The sequence below is a fragment of the Mus caroli genome, chromosome 2, assembly GCF_900094665.2.
Source record: "Mus caroli chromosome 2, CAROLI_EIJ_v1.1, whole genome shotgun sequence".
Taxonomy (NCBI): Eukaryota; Metazoa; Chordata; class Mammalia; order Rodentia; family Muridae; genus Mus; species Mus caroli.
In genome coordinates, this window is record NC_034571.1 from 146,790,024 (window position 1) to 146,807,479 (window position 17,456).

Below are 17,456 nucleotides of genomic sequence, written 5' to 3' on the forward strand. Positions count from 1 at the left end.
TTGAACCATTATCCCATCCCCTGGGAGGGGGGGGGGGAAGGAGGAGAAGAAAGAACAAAAACAGAAGAGAAATTCCTCAGTGCCCAGCTGCTTGGGCTTTATCTAGATTCAGTCAGGTTGACAACCAGGAATGGCTGTCACACTGGGCTTACCTTTAACTCACATAGTTCTGCCTGCTTCTGCTTCTAGAGTGCTGAAAATTAAAGATGTGTATCACCAGGCCTGACTTAATATTTTATACTTAAACTTTTAAAAAATATATAATTTTTATTTTATGTTCATTGGTGATTTTACCTGCATGTATGTCTGTGGAAGGGCACTAGAAACCCTAGAACTAGTTATAGACAGGTGGGAGTGGCCATGTGCATGCTGGGAAGTGAATCCTGGTCCTCCGGAAGAGCAGCCAGTGTTCTTAACTATTGAGCCATCTTTCCAACCTCTGACTTAAATTTCTTTAAAAATTCCATGTATGTATGTATGTATGTATGTATGTATGTATATATGTATGTAGTCAGTCAGTCTGTGGGTGCACATGTGGACGTCAGAGAACAGCAGGTCAGAAATGGTTCTCTTCCTCTCCTGTAAATGTCCTACAGATATAACAAGCACAGGTCTTCTGGCTTGGTGGCATGTGTCTTTACCAGCTGGGCCATCTCACTGGCTTCCTGGGTACTCTCTCTGGCCATAGAAGAATAGCTTCACCATTGAGGATTTTGAAGCCTAATAAGTGTGAGGGACATGGCCAAGCTTACAAGTTGACAGGACTAGTTTTGGAACTCAATCCTACCTAACTCAAAAGTTTATGTTGGTCTTGCTATTTCATTTTATTTTGTCTTTGTTTTGAGGAAAAACAAAACTAACAATCAAAAACTAGGTTCCCAGAAAAAAGACTTTTTTTTTTTTTAGTTTTTGAGACAGGATCTCACTATGTAGCCCTGGCTGGCCTGGTACTCACTGTGTAAACTACTCTGGCCTCAGCTACTGCTGAGATTAAAGGCATGAGCCACCATACTTGGTGCAGGAGGGCTTCCTGACAAACAAAGAAGAGTATTATTTTTTTTCCTCAGCAAGGTCAGCATGGGGAACACTCAAAAATGGTTGTTGAATATGAGGTACAGAAATTGGGCAGTAATAGAAATGGTATAATGCTTATCTTTTGAACAGTTTGTTACAGATGCAGCGGAGCACTTTCACATCGATTAGCCTATTTGATCACAATGCAGGTCTGAAAAGATAATTAGGGAGATGCTTTCTGCTTTCAGAATAAGGCTGTTATTGTTTGTGGAAATGGCATGATTTGTTTGGGTCACACGAACAGACAAGCCAAAGTAGAGCCTCGTGTGTCTGCAGCCAGTTCAGCCTGTGCTTCTGTGTTTGGGTAACTGAGAGCTGGGGTTTCTCTTGGGAGTGGAGATTGTCAGTACTACTTGGGAAATTAGGCCTGTCTGGCCAGTAACGATCATTTGAGCAGTGTTAATGAGTGGGGGCCTGATGAGTTTAATGAGATTAATAGATGTTCTGTCATCCATGGCTGCCTGGTAACCAGGACCTCTGGACTAAGGAGTCCTTAGATACTGATCCGTCTGATGCTTGGCTTTCACCAGAGATAGTCCCATATCACTGACAGCTACTCACTGCTTGCTGTCCTAGGGTCAGCAAGGGCAAAGGGAGGAGAACAGAACCAGAACTAACCCACGTGGACTGGCTAAAACTAAGCAGCATTGGTGCAACAAGACCAAGAGTAGCAACTCCTCCTTGCAGATGAACAAGGCACAGGTCCAGTCGTGGGCAGCTTTAAATCTAGAGGCAGTCAGTTTACAGCAGATTAGTCTTGATTGTAGAATGTCAAGTCCCCTTGACTATCAAGTTAGGTAGTTGTTTGTCGAAAACTATATTGATATTTTAGGATTCCCAGAAAGAGGCTAGATGTGGTAGTCCAGTACTTGTGATGAGGTCATTCTGGGCTATATAGCAAGTTGAAGGCATGCTACTTTGTCTTTTTAAAAAGCGGAAAGGAGCTGGGCAGTGGTGGCGCACGCCTTTAATCCCAGCACTTGGAAGGCAGAGGCAGGTGGATTTCTGAGTTCCAGGCCAGCCTGGTCTACAGAGTGAGTTCCAGGACAGCCAGGGCTATACAGAGAAACCCTGTCTCCCCCCCCCCCCCCAAAAAGCGGAAAGGAGATAAAGTGGGGGGAAAGCATAAAATAGGGGTGTTTTTTAAGCTGGGGATGGTTGGTTTGTGAGGTGGACATTTGGAAAACTAGGCCTGGAAGCTAGGTAATATGTAGTACCATTGAACTGTTCAACTCTCTAGACATTTGACCTCTTGGGTGTAGGAAATCTACAGAGTAACATGCAGCCTGCATGCCACAGCATCATACAAGACTTAAAAATCAACTGGGAGGATACAGACTGGAAGTTTGGGGTTTGGATACCAGAGCATGTTCTACTTTGCAGTCACATGCTACTTCCTGTGTCATCTCTAGAGATGAGAACAGGGTGACATGGTTGACTCTTCTTGGTGTCCTAAGAATGTGTTCTATTCTGATCACAACTCTAGAATGGTCTCATTGGTGGTGGTATTGGTAGAATTGACAGACATACAGTTGTACTAATATTTGATCTTGTAAAAGCCTCCACAGTTTGCAAAGTTTTTATATTTATTGTCCCAATTCAGATGAGGAAAGAGATGGTTGACAGAGCCAATCCTGAAGGACTGTTCTCCAGCAAACCAGTGAATGCTTCCTCAGTGTGTTAGAGGTTCCTAACAGTTTGAGGAGACCCGTAACTAACCTGTCCCTATCAGATAAATTGCAAAGCTACTGCCATTATATCTAAACTATCATCTCTCCCTCTCCTTTCTCAGTCCATACCCTGGGCCTGGATGGCTCTCTCCTTCCAAAGTGGCATCTCTCTGGCTAAAACTTGATAGTTTTGAGCAGGATCAGTCTTCTAGTGTCACACAGGTCCCTTATAAAAGTTGCTTTATATTTGTGGATGGACAAGGAACCTTTGAATGACTCAGTATCCGATAGGACTGTTGTAACTGAAAAATAGGGATTGTTCAGCATTTCCTGTTGCTTGTGCAGAATGTGGTGTGTGCTCATGGTAATCAAATGAATCTTCTTTGTGTCCCTCACTGCTTTATAAATGGTGGTGATTGTGGTATAACAGTAAACTTATTAACAAGAGCCTGTCTCTTCCAAGTTCTAAAGATCACACCAGCTCTTCGTTAGTAGCGGCAAGATAAGCTCTGAGCCCCTTGCTTTGATAGTACACATCTGACTCCTGTCAGTCCATTGAGTTTATCATGAACTCAGATCTGGGAGCAGTTTCTTTTCCTTATCAGATGCCATGGTTCAGCCTGTGATTTATTTGAAAACAGTGCCACCAGCTGGTGAGAACCAGCCAACTTGAAGGCAGGTTGTCTACAAAGTAGCATACAGAGAAGACATTGGAAAGATAACAGTTTTCTTCAGCTTGCATTCTTACCTAATTCTGACACCCCCTTAAAAAATATATATATATATAATATACATATATGTAATATATATGTATATTATATATATTAAGTATAATAAACAGGCAGGCTGATGAAAGGTTTTATTTATTTATTTATTTATTTAAACATATTTTGCTTGGTTAGATGGTACTGGAATTGTACGAACCTGCATCAGTAGGCAGAACACAGCCAGTAGGTACAAATGCCAAGTCCAAACTGCAAACTGGAATTAACATCTCCTTCTTCTCTTTCTCCTGGGGCTATGCCAAGGTGTAACTACACTGCAGAGGGGCCTTGTGAGTTAAATAGCTTGACTCTGAGAATGTAGAGACTGAAGAGTACTTGTAGGGAGGGTCAGTAAGGGCCTGGAGTCTCGGACTTCTTTTTTTTTTTAAAGACAGGATTTTCCAGGCTGACCTGAATTCAATATGTGGGCCAGGTTGTCCTTGAACTCATCTACCTCTTCTGAGTGCTGGGATTAAAATCGTGCTTCATTGTGGCTAAGGGCATATATTTTAAAAAGTCAGGTATTAAGACATGCATTGTAATTCCAGTGCTGGAGGAAGCAGAGTTAGGCTTGCTGGCCAGGCAGGTTGGCCTATTTAGTGACGTTAGAACAGTGAAAAACAGTCCTACAAGACAAAGCAATAGACAGGTAGACAGAGGAGTGGTACCAAAGTTTGTCTGCTGACCTACATGACCTACATCTATATACCCACAAAAGAGCAAGTTGCTAACTCGTCTCTAAACCTAACAGATTTCGAATCAGTATAATGTGGATAACCAATAAATTATTAAAGACCATCCTGAGATAAACACGCTATCCTAAGTATTTAAATTGGCTTTACTTCTAGGAAGCAGAGTGATGAAGTCGACAGAAATGAGTTTTAAACATGTCTAAGTACCTCTTATTAGCAAGTTAATAATTCTACCAGGTTTTGGTTTTTGTTTTTTTAAACTAGAGTCTGTAGTAAACTATATTCACCCATGAGTTCTTGGGCTTATTCAGTATTATATGCTACCCTTAGCCGGCAGTGAGTACTTGGTAAAGCCTCTGTAAGCACACCTTTTGCAGAATAGCTGGCACAGTGAAGACTTCTCTGGCTAGGTTCGTAAGATGAGGTACAATTTTTCATAATAGGGAATTGTTTCCTAGCAAGCATCTCTTAAAATTTTCATGTATCCTCTTTGCTACAGTTCTACATTGACGGAACAAAACAAAAAGCTGTAGAAAGTTATTAAAATTAACTTTACAGTGGGGTAACATTTGAGATAAATATTTTTAAAGTATGTGGTTAAAATAAATTGGTATCAAGTGGACTGGTGAGTCTCAGCCTTACAATCTTCCAATGTTGGTTTTTCCCACGTGGTATTATGGGAGTACCAAATGAAGGAATGTTATAAAGCACCTAGTATAAGATTAGCAGCCATTGTCAACTCTTGGTAAAGTAACAAGAAAACAAGATGTATGAACGGGGAGGGATGGGTGCCATAGTGTTTTAGTCAGGGTTTCTATTCCTGTACAAACATGACCAAGAAGCAAGTTGGGGAGGAAAGGGTTTATTCGGCTTACACTTCCATACTACTGTTCATCACCAAAGGAAGTCAGGACTGGAACTCAAGCAGGTCAGAAAGCAGGAGCTGATGCAGAGGCCATGGAGGGATGTTCTTTACTGGCTTGCCTCCCCTGGCTTGCTCAGCCTACTCTCTTATAGAACCCAAGACTACCAGCCCAGGGATGGTCCCACCCACAAGGGGCCTTTCCCCCTTGATCACTAATTGAGAAAATGCCTTACAGTTGGATCTCATGGAGGCATTTCCTCAACTGAAGCTCCTTTCTCTGTGATAACTCCAGCTGTGTCAAGTTGACACAAAAATAGCCAGTACACATAGGGATGAGACTGTGTAGCAAGGCAAGGAGCAATCCAGGTTAGTAAAGATGTGGGCCATGAACGGAACTGAGCCTAGCCTGGGAACCCAGTTTCACATTGACATTCATTCTCTTTTCAGGTGGACACCATGTCCTTGAAGATTCAGACCAGCAATGTAACCAACAAGAATGACCCTAAGTCCATCAACTCTCGGGTCTTCATCGGAAATCTAAACACAGCTGTGGTGAAGAAGTCGGATGTGGAGACCATCTTTTCCAAGTATGGCCGTGTGGCTGGTTGCTCTGTGCACAAAGGCTATGCTTTTGTCCAGTATGCCAATGAGCGCCATGCCCGGGCAGCTGTGCTGGGAGAGAATGGGCGGGTGCTGGCTGGACAGACCCTGGGTAAGCTCAATGTCTTTCTGTCCTCTGAGTAGCTGCTACCGAGACTTTAAATTTTCAACAGATAGAAATTATATTTTAAAATATAAACTTGCTTTCTCAGTGCCTCACCGCCCCCTTTTTAGTTGTGCTTCTGGGCATGATAGCACACGCCTTTAATCCCAGCACTAGGGAGGGCAAGTGGATATCTCTCTGAGTTCAGGATGAGCCAAGGCTACACAAGGGACCCTGCCTCAAAAGAACAAGTGAGTGTGCGTACACATGTGCATATGTGTGTGTGAACTGTGATCCTGTATGGAGGCCAGAGGACAACTTTATGGAGTTGGTTCTCTCCACTTTTATGTGGATTCAAGGATCAGGCTGACTAGACAGATAACGTTTCCCACTGGCTCCCCCCCTCTTTATTTTAACTTAAAATTTTTTTTTTTCATACAATATCTTTTGAGTATTTTTCCCTTCCCCAACTCGTCCTAGATCTACCTATCCATCCAACTTTGGTTTTCTTTTCCTTTCTCTTAAAAAAGAAAGAAATGAATAAAAACAAAAAAGTCAAATAGACAAAAATGCCAAATAAAAATCAAAAGTTCCCTCCTCACAAACAAACAGATTTATTTTTGTGTTGGCCAGTTGCTCCAGGACGTGGGGCCTGTCCTGGTGTGTGGTTGATAGGTCACTGACTTTTCCTTTTGCCAAGAGATACCAATTACACATAGCTTCTTGGGTTGGGTAAGGAACCTTTTCCACTTAACCCCTTAGTGCTACAGCCCAGTTGGGCTGGAACCTATGTAGGTCCATGTGTGCTGCCAGTCTCTGTGGGTTCATATGTGCAGTTAGTCCTGTTGTGTCTAGAAGACCCTGTTTGTCTGGAGTCATCTATCACCTCTGACTCTTACAATCTTTTAGACCTTCTCTTCTGCGTAGATCCCTGTGCCTTGAGGGGAGTGATTTGATCCCATTTAGAACTGAGTGCTCCAAAGTCTCACACTGTCCAGTTGTGGGTCTCCGTGTTAATTCCTGGGTATTGCAAGAAGCAGCTTCTCAGATGTGGGCTGAGCAGTGTACTCACTGATCTTGTCTTGTAGTCTCTTAATAACAAGCTCTATGGTTCCAGTTAAAATCTAGATTCTCCATAGAAAGGGAACAAAATGAGTTAGTATGGCTTATTAACCCAGTCTACAGAAGATGTGGATTAGAACCCTTTCTGAAAGCTATGAATACAAAGACTAAAGGGAAGATACCTACTCTTGCCATTATTCATCACATACCCATGAAATAACTGTGTTGGTATCTACTGTACAGTGTGTGTGTGTGTCTTTGTGTGTCTGTGTGTGTCTGTGTCTGTGTCTGTGCCCACACATACTCACAGATTTTCTTGTGTTTTAGAAGGGATATCTATATGTACTAGTGAACATGATATATGTGAAGTGATTGAATGTATAGAGAATATGTGAGCATATACACTTTTGCACAAAGAAGTTTAGTATGTGTGAGAATATTTGTGAGTGTGGAAGCAAATGTGCTTGTGTGTGTGTGTGTGTGTATATATTTTTTTCTGAATATTTCTTGATCTTATAGGCTAAGTACTATCCTAGGTATAGAGATGTTCAGTGTAATACCCATGAATATTCATTGGCTTCATTGTCTGTAGGCAGTCTGACTATATTGAGTACAGATGTTATCTATGTATATGACTTTCTTACCTGGATATGTATATATGAATGTGTGTATGTGTTCACATATACCTAATTTATATTAACCTAATTGAAAACTTGTATTTATATGGCATATATGGTATGTGAAGACTTACGTATGTGTCAGAATGTATATGAATATGCAGCCAGGTATATACATGTGATGTCTGGGTGTTCTTCTGATGTTTGAATATTAAATGTATGAAGATCTTTGGCTACCTCAGTTCCATGTGTGCACTGTGTAAACACATGGAGGCATGATGATGATGTGTGGACATACCACTGCCACATCAGCATTCCGACTCTGTTTCTCCTCTCACACAGACATCAACATGGCTGGAGAGCCCAAGCCTAACAGACCCAAGGGGCTAAAGAGAGCAGCAACTGCCATCTACAGGTGGGGCTCTATGTCTGTTTGCATGCACGGGTGGTCCCTCTTCACAGAGGGAGTAAATGCTGATAGTGACAGTGTGCTGAGCTTAGAATTTAGGACGACTTTTGGAGATGAGGACCTGTGGAGAAGTAGGCTGAGTAGCCATCTCCCTTTGTTTTCCCAGTGGCCACAGCTTTGACTATGATTACTACCAAGACTACTTCTGTGCCAGGTGAGCAGGGAAGGGGCATGTTCAGGTATTAAACAGCCAAACTGGAAGGGTCTTGAGAGTCTGATGATATAGCTTACAAAGTCTCCAATTGGGAACTGAAGCATAGAAGTGTGAATGGGTCTTTGCTTCAAGGTTGCTTCACAGATCAGTGACAGAGCTAGGACTAGGGTCTCATTCTGTAAGTGCTCAAACCAGAGCTCTTACATCACACCAAAGTCTCACACTTTGACTGCCTTGCCACCTCCTAGTTCTGTAGAGTCGGGGAGTGTATACCTAAGAGATGGACACACAGGGCAATTGGAATACAAAACCTAGCACAGTGCCTTCACAGGTAGTTCTTGAGCCCCTTATTTAGTCTGAGCCTCTGTAATTGATTGCCCAGCCAAAAAGAAAGCCTACAGATAGTTTATTCTGACCCTTACTTATTACTGAGAGGCCATCATCACTGGAGGCCTGAATTAGTCCCTGATAGGTTGTCGTCTGTCTTCTAGCCCCAGTCTTACCTTGAAGCTATGGGCTTAATGTAGCCCCAGACACGTTTGTTTGTTGAGAACAGTTTTCAAACTCATTATCCTCCTGCATCTGCCTGTTGAGTACAGAGATGACAAGACTAATCACAACACCAGCCCCTGACCCGGTCTTGACTAGAAGTTGTAGTAAAGATTGAGTCAGACCTCTTCTTCCTTCTTTCTCCCTCAGACAGCCTAGGGAAAAGAACCTTTCTGAACCATTTTCTCTGCTGTGAGTGTTTTCAGTAAATAATGTAAATTATTTTACAGTGGAAAGTGCTAGAACCCAGAAGGCAGGAGATTGCATGCTAATCTAAACTCTGCCAGTGAATGGATTATCCTGTTTGGCAAATTCCCATTCTACTAGTCAGTAAGACAGGCTTACACCAAGTGATCTCTCAGGGCTCCTGTGTCTCTGGGATTCTATGGTTCTGTGATTTCTGACCAAGGCCAGAGTCATCACCTCCTCTTGTGGGTCAGGTCAAATGCAGGATCAGGTATTGCATTCATTCCCAGAGACTGATCACCATCTGCCACCAGTTGCAGGACTCTTCGAAGAGAACACCAAAAAATGGGACTTTCTGAGTTTTATACTGATGGCAGCTACCATGACTAATTCAGAAAATAGTTCCTGACCAAGGCTGTGGTTCCCTTCAGAACCGTGGTAATAGCAGATGTGGTGGGAGAGCTCCCTGCTTAGTCTTCTAAGTTTCTGTCTTGTATTCAGAAAAAGTAGCCCTTCTGGAGAGGGCCAGGTTTTGATGATACTAGCGTGAGAACACACAGTCTGGAAGCTTTGGATCTAATTTATATGCCCACCCTTGAAATGCTGTTAAGTTCTTGGCCTGTATCTGAAGAAAAAGTGTGCTGAAGTGGTCCACAGGAAAGAAAGGCCTTAGAGTCTAGAGTCCTGGGCTTCTCTGTTGGGTAATCAGTTCCCCGGTGTCCTGGATTTCACTTGTTATACCTTCTCAGGTGTTTTTAACCAGGTTCTCATGTTCTACCCTTACTGTACACACAGGTAGACTGTGAATAGCCATCCTCACTAAGTAGTTGGGAAAACCAAGGTTCAAAGGATGGAAGCTCATGCTGTTGTGAGATTTACAAACTGATGGGTGGCAATTGTGAGTAGAGGGCAGGCCTCAGTGACTTCAGGACAGGCTCCTTTCTGACACTGAGCTGTTTGTTCCTACACTGCTTCTCTTGGCTTGGCTGGGAGTCAGGTGGAAATAGTAAGGATTTCATCAGCCTTCAGGCTCAAGAAAGCCCTTCTCACACCAGGGCTTCTTGGAAGACGATTCCTCCCTGGCCCTCACAGGCTACACAGGTAAAGCTAGTGTTCTAGTGCCTACTGGTAGTCACAGGCCATGCTGCAGCCTCTGGTCTATTTACCTTCACAGGCTGTTTGATTATCGAGGCCGCCTTTCTCCAGTGCCTGTGCCCAGGGCAGTTCCAGTGAAGCGACCCCGTGTTACAGTCCCTTTGGTTCGCCGTGTCAAAACTACGATACCTGTCAAGCTCTTTGCCCGCTCCACAGCTGTCACTACTGGCTCAGCCAAAATCAAGTGTGGGTAACATCTAGTTTTTTATTTTTATCTGTGTATCTCTAGCTGGCCTGGAACTCACGATGTAAGCGAGACTACCTAAAACTTATAAAGATTCTTTTGCCTTTGTCTCCTGAGTTCTGGGATTAAAGATGTGCACAACTACATTGTGATGACATGTTTTAATCTTTCTAGATCAGTGGTTCTCAACCTGTGAATTGTTGACTCCTTTTAGGGTTGCATATCCTGCATAGCAGATATTCACATTACAGTTCATAAAAGTAGCAAAATTACAGGCATAAGGTAGCAATAAAGTAATTTTATGGTTGGGGGTCACTTGCAGCATCAGGAGTCGAGAACCCCTGAGCTAGATGGTTTGGCTTTTACCACCACTAAAATGATAGAATTCCATTTTTAACAATTTATTTTTTTTAATGTTTTATTTTATGCATATGGATGTTTTGCCTGCATATATGTCTCTGCACCATTTATATGCAGTGCCTGGGAGGCAAGAAGCAGGTGACAAGTCTCCCCCTGACTGGAGTTACGGGTAACTTGGGAAACTCAGGTCCTCTATAAGGGCAGCCAGTGCTCTTAGCCACTGAATCACCTCTCCAGGCCCTAGAATCACGCTTATTGTTGTTGTTTTATTTGTTCATTTGTTTTATTTTTGAAACCTGGTTTCTCTCTGTATCCCTGGCTATCCTGGAACTCACTCTGTAGATCAGGCTGGCCTTGAACTCACAGAGATCTGCCTGCCTCTGCCTCCTGATTACTGGGATTAAAGACCAGCAAACTCCCTCCACCCCCAAGCCCCCAGTAAAGCATACTTTCTTAACATTGAAAAAAATAAAGGCTCAGGGCTGGTGAGATGGCTTAGCAGAAAAGAACACTGGCTACTCTTCCAGAGGTTCTGAGTTTAATTCCCAGCAACCACATGATGGATTATGACCAACTATAAAGGGATCAGATGCTCTATTTTTGAGTACAAGTGCACATACAGGGCACACTGGCATTTAAAAAATACAGAAATAAATTAAAAATAAAATAAAGGAACAAATCCACAGTTGAAGTTACTGCTCTTACACAACTGAGTCCTTCTGAAAAAGTCAAGTGCTGTGGTGTGAGACCCACTGAAGAAATAGCAATATTTTTTTTATCTAGTAAGGAGAAAGTAAGGGCAGTTTTATTCTGGTCTCTGTATATTTCATTCAGACATCCAGGAAATCTAATTGCAAAAGACCTCCTGTACCTTTAAAAACAGACCCCACCCTATATAACACAGCTAAGACACATGCCATTACGTAGGTGTTTATAGGAACATCTACCACTTACATTCCTAGTCATCTGTAGTCCCCATAGGATTGAGAGGTCTCAAGTGGCCAGGTTCATATGTATGGGCTTGGCATTGTATGGATGGCCTCTCAATTCTCTGAAGAAGAGACCTTTTCCTGGGCAGAAAAGAACCAGAAAAATAATAGCCACTCTAGTTGACAGAATGAGGCTGGGGTTTGTCTGCATCACGTCCCTAAGTGATAATCCTGTCTCCTCTCTATTCTCAGTAAAGAGCAGTGAGCTACAGACCATCAAAACAGAGCTGACACAGATCAAGTCCAACATCGATGCCCTGTTGGGTCGCTTGGAACAGATTGCTGAGGAACAGAAGGCCAACCCAGGTCAGCTTTGAGGGCAGCCTGGGGAAGACAGTGCCCAAGGGTTAGGGGCTGTGAGATCCTGCTGTGGAGTGGACAGCTCTCACCGAGGTGTGCTGAGCGGGCTGCCCCAGCTGAAGTTTGTCCCTTTCCCACTTCTTTTATCCTTCAAGATGGCAAGAAGAAGGGTGACAGCAGCAGTGGTGGAGGAGGCAGCAGCAGTGGTGGAGGCGGCAGTAGCAATGTTGGTGGTGGCAGCAGCGGCGGTGGCAGCGGGAGCTGCAGCAGCAGCCGGCCACCAGCGCCCCAAGAAGACACGGCTTCTGAGGCAGGCACACCCCAAGGAGAAGTCCAAACTCGAGATGATGGTGATGAGGAGGGACTGCTAACACATAGCGAGGAGGAGCTGGTAAGGGTCTGGCTACGTGTATGACCTGGAAGGGCTGGGCTGTCAAAATGGCTGCTCCGTGTGAGCTCCCTCCTTTCTGCTTTCTAGAGCCTCAGTCCTATGAGGAGTAGGGAAGAATGAGCAGTGTGTAGTTCACTGTTTGAGTTGCTGCTCTGAAGCCCCACTGAAGACTGGGGCAGAGCTTGGCAAAGCTAGGGCCCAAATCTTTTGTCAGCTCTGGGTGTGTTGAAGAGGAGGAGAATTGGGCCTAGAAAGTACACAGCGCATAGCTTCTCAGGGAAGCCGAGGGAAAATGGGGATTTAATTTTACATCCTAGTTTTCTAAAAGCTATTGCCTTTCAAGCTTTTCTAACAAGCTATCTTGTTTAAAGGAGCAAACTCCTAAGTTGACTGTTACACTTTGGGTTTTTGTTTTTGCTTTTAAAGATTTATTTATTTATTTATATCCAAGTACACTGTAGCTGTCTTCACCAGAAGAGGGCATCAGATCTCATTACAGGTGGTTGTGAGCCACCATGTGGTTTCTGGAATTTGAACTCAGGACCTTCGGAAGAGCAGTCAGTGCTCTTACCCGCTGAGCCATCTTGCCAGCCTATACTTTGTAATTTAACCTTAATAATAACAGTCCTGAACTACTCATTAGATTAGAATGGCCACATTTACCCTGTGAAGAAGCTGAAGTTACCAGGTCTCTTGCTCAGGACCTTACAGCAAGTAAAGCAATGCCTGTAATGATCCACAACTTCACTGGGGCTTTTCCTTTTAATCACTGCTGGGGTCCAGGATGACGATTGGCTTTAGCTGTGATGGCATAAATACTACTTATAGCCAGCTGTTTCTCGTTTATTTTTTAAAACCTAGCCTAGCTCTGTCACTTCTCTCACTCTCCTCTGTCCCTTCTCCCTGACTCTCTTTTCTCTCTGACCCCTTTCTTCCTCTCTCCCCTCACCCCTTCCCACCTCCACATGTTCCTGGTCAGCCTTGACACACACACACACACACACACACACACACACCGTCTCTCACTCCCTGTCTCAAATAAACTCTATTTCACACTATTTTAAAAACAAAACAGGAGCTAGAGAAAGAACCCAAGGAGCTGAAGGAGTCTGCAACCCTATAGGAGGAACAACAATATGAACTAACCAGTACTCCCAGAGCTTGTGTCTCTAGCTGCATATGTAGCAGAAGATGGCCTAGTCGGCCATCATTGGAAGGAGAGGCCCTTGGTCTTTCGAAGATCATATGCCCCAGTACAGGGCAATGCCAGGGCCAGGAAGCAGGAGTGGGTGGGTTGGGGAGCAGGGCGCGGGGAGGGTATAGGGGACTTTCGGGATAGCATTTGAAATGTAAATGTAAATATCTAATTAAAAAAAAAAGACTTCTAGCCAATTAAAAACAAAATAAAAAACAAGAAACACCTAGCCTAGTATTTCATCTTATTCTCTGTAAAAGCTCTAAAGAGGTCTTTAAAAGTACCCCAATGTTGGGTAGCCTGCTGATCCAGTATGACTTTCACTTTACTGTAATGCACACTCTTTCCGTGCCTATTAATGTGTTCCTCTTACACCAGCAAATTCCACCCCATGACTGGTCTCTCCCCTTTTCCTGTAGGATCTTCAAATGACCCTCTCGGGTTTCTAAGCCAGTTTTATTGGCTGATTTCCTTTAGCTGGACCACCTTTCTGTCCTCCAGGTAGCACTCTGAGCCATAGAACCTTCCTGAACAGATGGCTCAGGACAGAACTTGGGAACCTGCAGTGAGTGATTTGTGTTTGTCTTGTTCCTCTCAGGAGCACAGCCAGGACACAGATGCAGAAGATGGAGCCTTGCAGTAAGCAGGTATGGGGCAGGGGTGCTAGCAAACACAGGAAAAGAGTAAAGTAGAGGCTGCAACTTCCCTGACGTGGGTTTAGAGGGCCATACTATGCCACAATTGAAGGTCCTCACATGCAGCCTGTGCCTATGCATATCAGGACCACCTAGAAAAGGTTCCCTTGTGAACCGAGTGACTATAGAGGAAACCGCAGGCTGGGGGTGGTGGAAGAAGCGTTGTGCAGCTTAATCTGTGTATTACTACGGGAGAAGCATTCCACAGGGGGAGAGCAGACAGCCATTATGTGAGCAGAGCGTTGTGACAGTCTTCAGGATGCAGTAAGGACAAATTCTGTAGACTAGCCCTGAAGAGCAGGCGAAGGTGTCACTCATCTTCAGAGGGGATGACTAGTTAATATCTTCTGGGCTAGAGTAAGGGGTTCAACTTGATCCTGTAGCATTCCTGTATAACAGCTGTTGCTTATCTGATTGCCTTCTACTCTGCAAGATTAGCATTGTATGTATCGGAAGTAGAAATGCAGACATTGAAAAGTACAATGAAATATCAGTATATCCCATGAAATTCCAAGATAGTAACTGGAGAGGTGTCTCAGTGATCATGCATTTGTAATAAGGATCACTACCAGTAAGAGCATACAGATGAGTTCAGGAAATTCTCCATGCAAGTCTTTCCTCTTGGAACTTAATGAATTTATTTTTACCTAAAAAGCTGTTTATTATACATTGTGGAGCTAGTTCATGTTATGTATTGAGGCTTAGATGGGGGAGATAGAGAGAGGCGCAGGGCAGGAGTTGTCTTTCCCATGATTGATTAATATATGGTCAGAAAGTTGGGCAGACAGTATATAAAATACCCTATTCCTTATCCTGTGATCAAAGGGTTTCTTCCGCTCAGCCTTAGTGTTTCCTTTCTTTCTTTTTCAGCTTAACAGGAGCATTGGCCACCAGCAGAAGGGCATCACTGTCTCAGGCCTCAAGTCAGGCACCCATCTCTGGATGCCAGTCTATAGCGGGTACCAGAGGAAAGCTGGCAGCAGTAACTCCTCTCCCCATGCATCCTAGCCAGTGAGTGCTACATCCTTTGCAAGTGGAGTTACTGGCCTACCCTTAACCCCATGCATTCTTCCTGTCTGCACTGCCTGGGCCAAGGGGCAGAAACACTCTGCTCTTCTTCCCCAGGACATTCCCAGGCTTGGGGTTTTTCTATAGGTTTGAAAGTAAAGGGGGGAGGGTGGGAAGGGTGGGGGGAACCTGACAATAAAGAGATTGGATCCAAATATGCTCTGAGGTGGAATGGTTTGCTTGTTTATTTTGTTTACATGTGTTACATGGTAATAGGTGGTAGACATGTGTGTGCCACACTATCTGTAGAGGTCAAAGGACAGCTCTGTGGAGACAGTTTGCTCTTTTCACCCTTAGGTGGGCTTTGGAGATTGTCAGGCTTGCACAGGAAACAACTTTACCTACTGAGTCTTCTCACTGTATTTCTATGATAAAACACTATGACCAAAAGCAACTTGGGAAGAACAGGATAATTTTATCTTCTACTTCCAGGAAGCAGTCTATTACTAAGGAAAGTCAGGGTAGGAACCTGGAGGCAAGAACTGATGATGAAGGCCATGGAGGAGTGCTGCTTAAAGGTTTGCTCCTCATGGCTTGCTCAGCCTGCTTTCTTTCCTTTTTTTTTTTTTTTTTTTTTAAGATTTATTTATTTATTATATGTAAGTACACTGTAGCTGTCTTCAGACACTCCAGAAGAGGGCGCCAGATCTCGTTACGGATGGTTGTTAGCCACCATGTGGTTGCTGGGATTTGAACCCTGGACCTTTGGAAGAGCAGTCGGGTGCTCTTACCCACTGAGCCATCTCACCAGCCCCAGCCTGCTTTCTTATAGTTGCCCACACTGGGATGGATCCTCCCACATCAATCATCAGTCAGGAAAATGCAGCACAGGCCAATCTGGTACAGGTCTCCTGGCTCCTGCCCACCAGAAAGCTGCTATATTGAACACTTATTCTCCACTAACTTCTCTTCTCCAGGGAACACTTTCTTGTCCAATACTGATCCATTAGCACCAGTATTCCTTTGCTAAAATGATTAAAGTTAAGTTTGATAGCAAATGCCTATAATCCCAGCACTAAGAGAGAGAGAAGGAGAAGGATCAGTTAGTTCATAACTGGTCAGGACTACATGAGACCTTGTTTCAACAACAACCTATAAATGTACCTGTCATTTTTAGACCTTTGATGCAACTCTAGAATCTAAATTGCTTGCAGCAAGAAATAGCTTTATTTCTTCCAAAATGGTAATGTAACAGGGTTTTGCTTGTTTGTTTTTTTAAGCTGCTCAAGTAGCATGGAACTGTAATCCCAGAACTGGTTAGATAGAGGCAGGAGAACCCAAAGTTCAAGGTCACCTTGGTTATATAACAAGTTTGAGGCTAGCCTACAATTATAAGAGACTCTGTTTCAATAAACAAAGACAAACAGTAAATAAGGTTAAAATAAGGTAACTGTGCAGGTGCTGAGCTGGCGCCAAGCAGTCATAGCCCATCTGTCACCCAGCAGTTGGCCACAGCCTCCTCTTCGTTCAGCTTCTTAGTCTGGTTTTTGGCTCAAAGGATTCAAGAATTCTCCACTTTCTCTGCTGCCTTAGAATGATGGACTTTTCGTTTATTAGAATTTGTCCTCTCTTCAGCTTCTTGGAACTTTATGTCACTTCCTAACAAGGTAGGCTTGTCTTTTGTTGTTGCTAGCTATCCTACTAGGCTTTATTTTTCATTCTGTCTAGACCCCCTTTTCTATAAAATACAAATATCCCTATAGAGTCGAAAAGGCTTTTCCCCTTTTGGTAAACGTGGGCCATTTGTTCTACTCCATCACTGCCATTTTGGGCATACTGGCAATTAACACATCTTAAGTTTATAGTCCCGTTACGATCATGTGTCTGTCACATGAGCTAAAGAAAGACAAGGTTCTGCAGATGACTGTAGACATTTAACTTGAGAGGGTACAGTGCAGAAGGCTGACTACCAGGAGAACGTATACCAAGAATTTAGAGTATGTTCCTTATCCAGGGTCCCCATAGACCAGACCATCTGAACTAAGCAGATCAAAAAGCCACAAGTAGCCCAGAAAGTGTTAACTAATCTACATGCTCTCCTTATTCAGTTAGATAGATGTGCCATCCAGGATCGCAGGAATATGGGTTAGGTTGAGGGTGTAGGACAGCATCCACCTAGCAAGTATAAAAACTCAAGGTCTGATCATCTACACCCAACCTGGAAGGCAGGGTTAAATTAGAGAGTGCTAACCCTATAAGAGACCAGCAGTACTATTTTGAACAAGTGAGTTACCATGTTAAAGTTTCATACAGGTTTTGATGACAGATGTGACATCAAACACTCCAGACCAAGGCAAACATCAGAATTTACCTG

The 17,456-nt window shown here is 43.6% G+C and overlaps 1 protein-coding gene across 8 annotated transcripts in view; it reads left to right on the forward strand.

Annotated features, from left to right (window-relative positions):
• Raly (RALY heterogeneous nuclear ribonucleoprotein) overlaps positions 1-15,309 on the forward strand; it is a 76,548-nt gene extending 61,239 nt beyond the window's left edge. For 3 of the 8 annotated variants that reach the window (XM_029470188.1, XM_029470187.1, XM_021182708.2), the window contains 8 exons: positions 5,513-5,777; positions 7,790-7,862; positions 8,023-8,070; positions 9,980-10,146; positions 11,686-11,799; positions 11,949-12,184; positions 13,978-14,026; positions 14,945-15,268. In XM_029470188.1, coding sequence (XP_029326048.1) covers positions 5,522-5,777; positions 7,790-7,862; positions 8,023-8,070; positions 9,980-10,146; positions 11,686-11,799; positions 11,949-12,184; positions 13,978-14,022 — 939 coding nt within the window. In that variant the 5' untranslated portion in view covers positions 5,513-5,521 and the 3' untranslated portion in view covers positions 14,023-14,026; positions 14,945-15,268. Of the gene's footprint in view, positions 1-5,512; positions 5,778-7,789; positions 7,863-8,022; positions 8,071-9,979; positions 10,147-11,685; positions 11,800-11,948; positions 12,185-13,977; positions 14,027-14,944 lie in introns of all 8 variants that reach the window. The other 5 variants (XM_029470189.1, XM_021182718.2, XM_021182732.2 and 2 more) reach the window with 5 other exon arrangements.
• Positions 15,310-17,456: the final 2,147 nt, after the last annotated feature.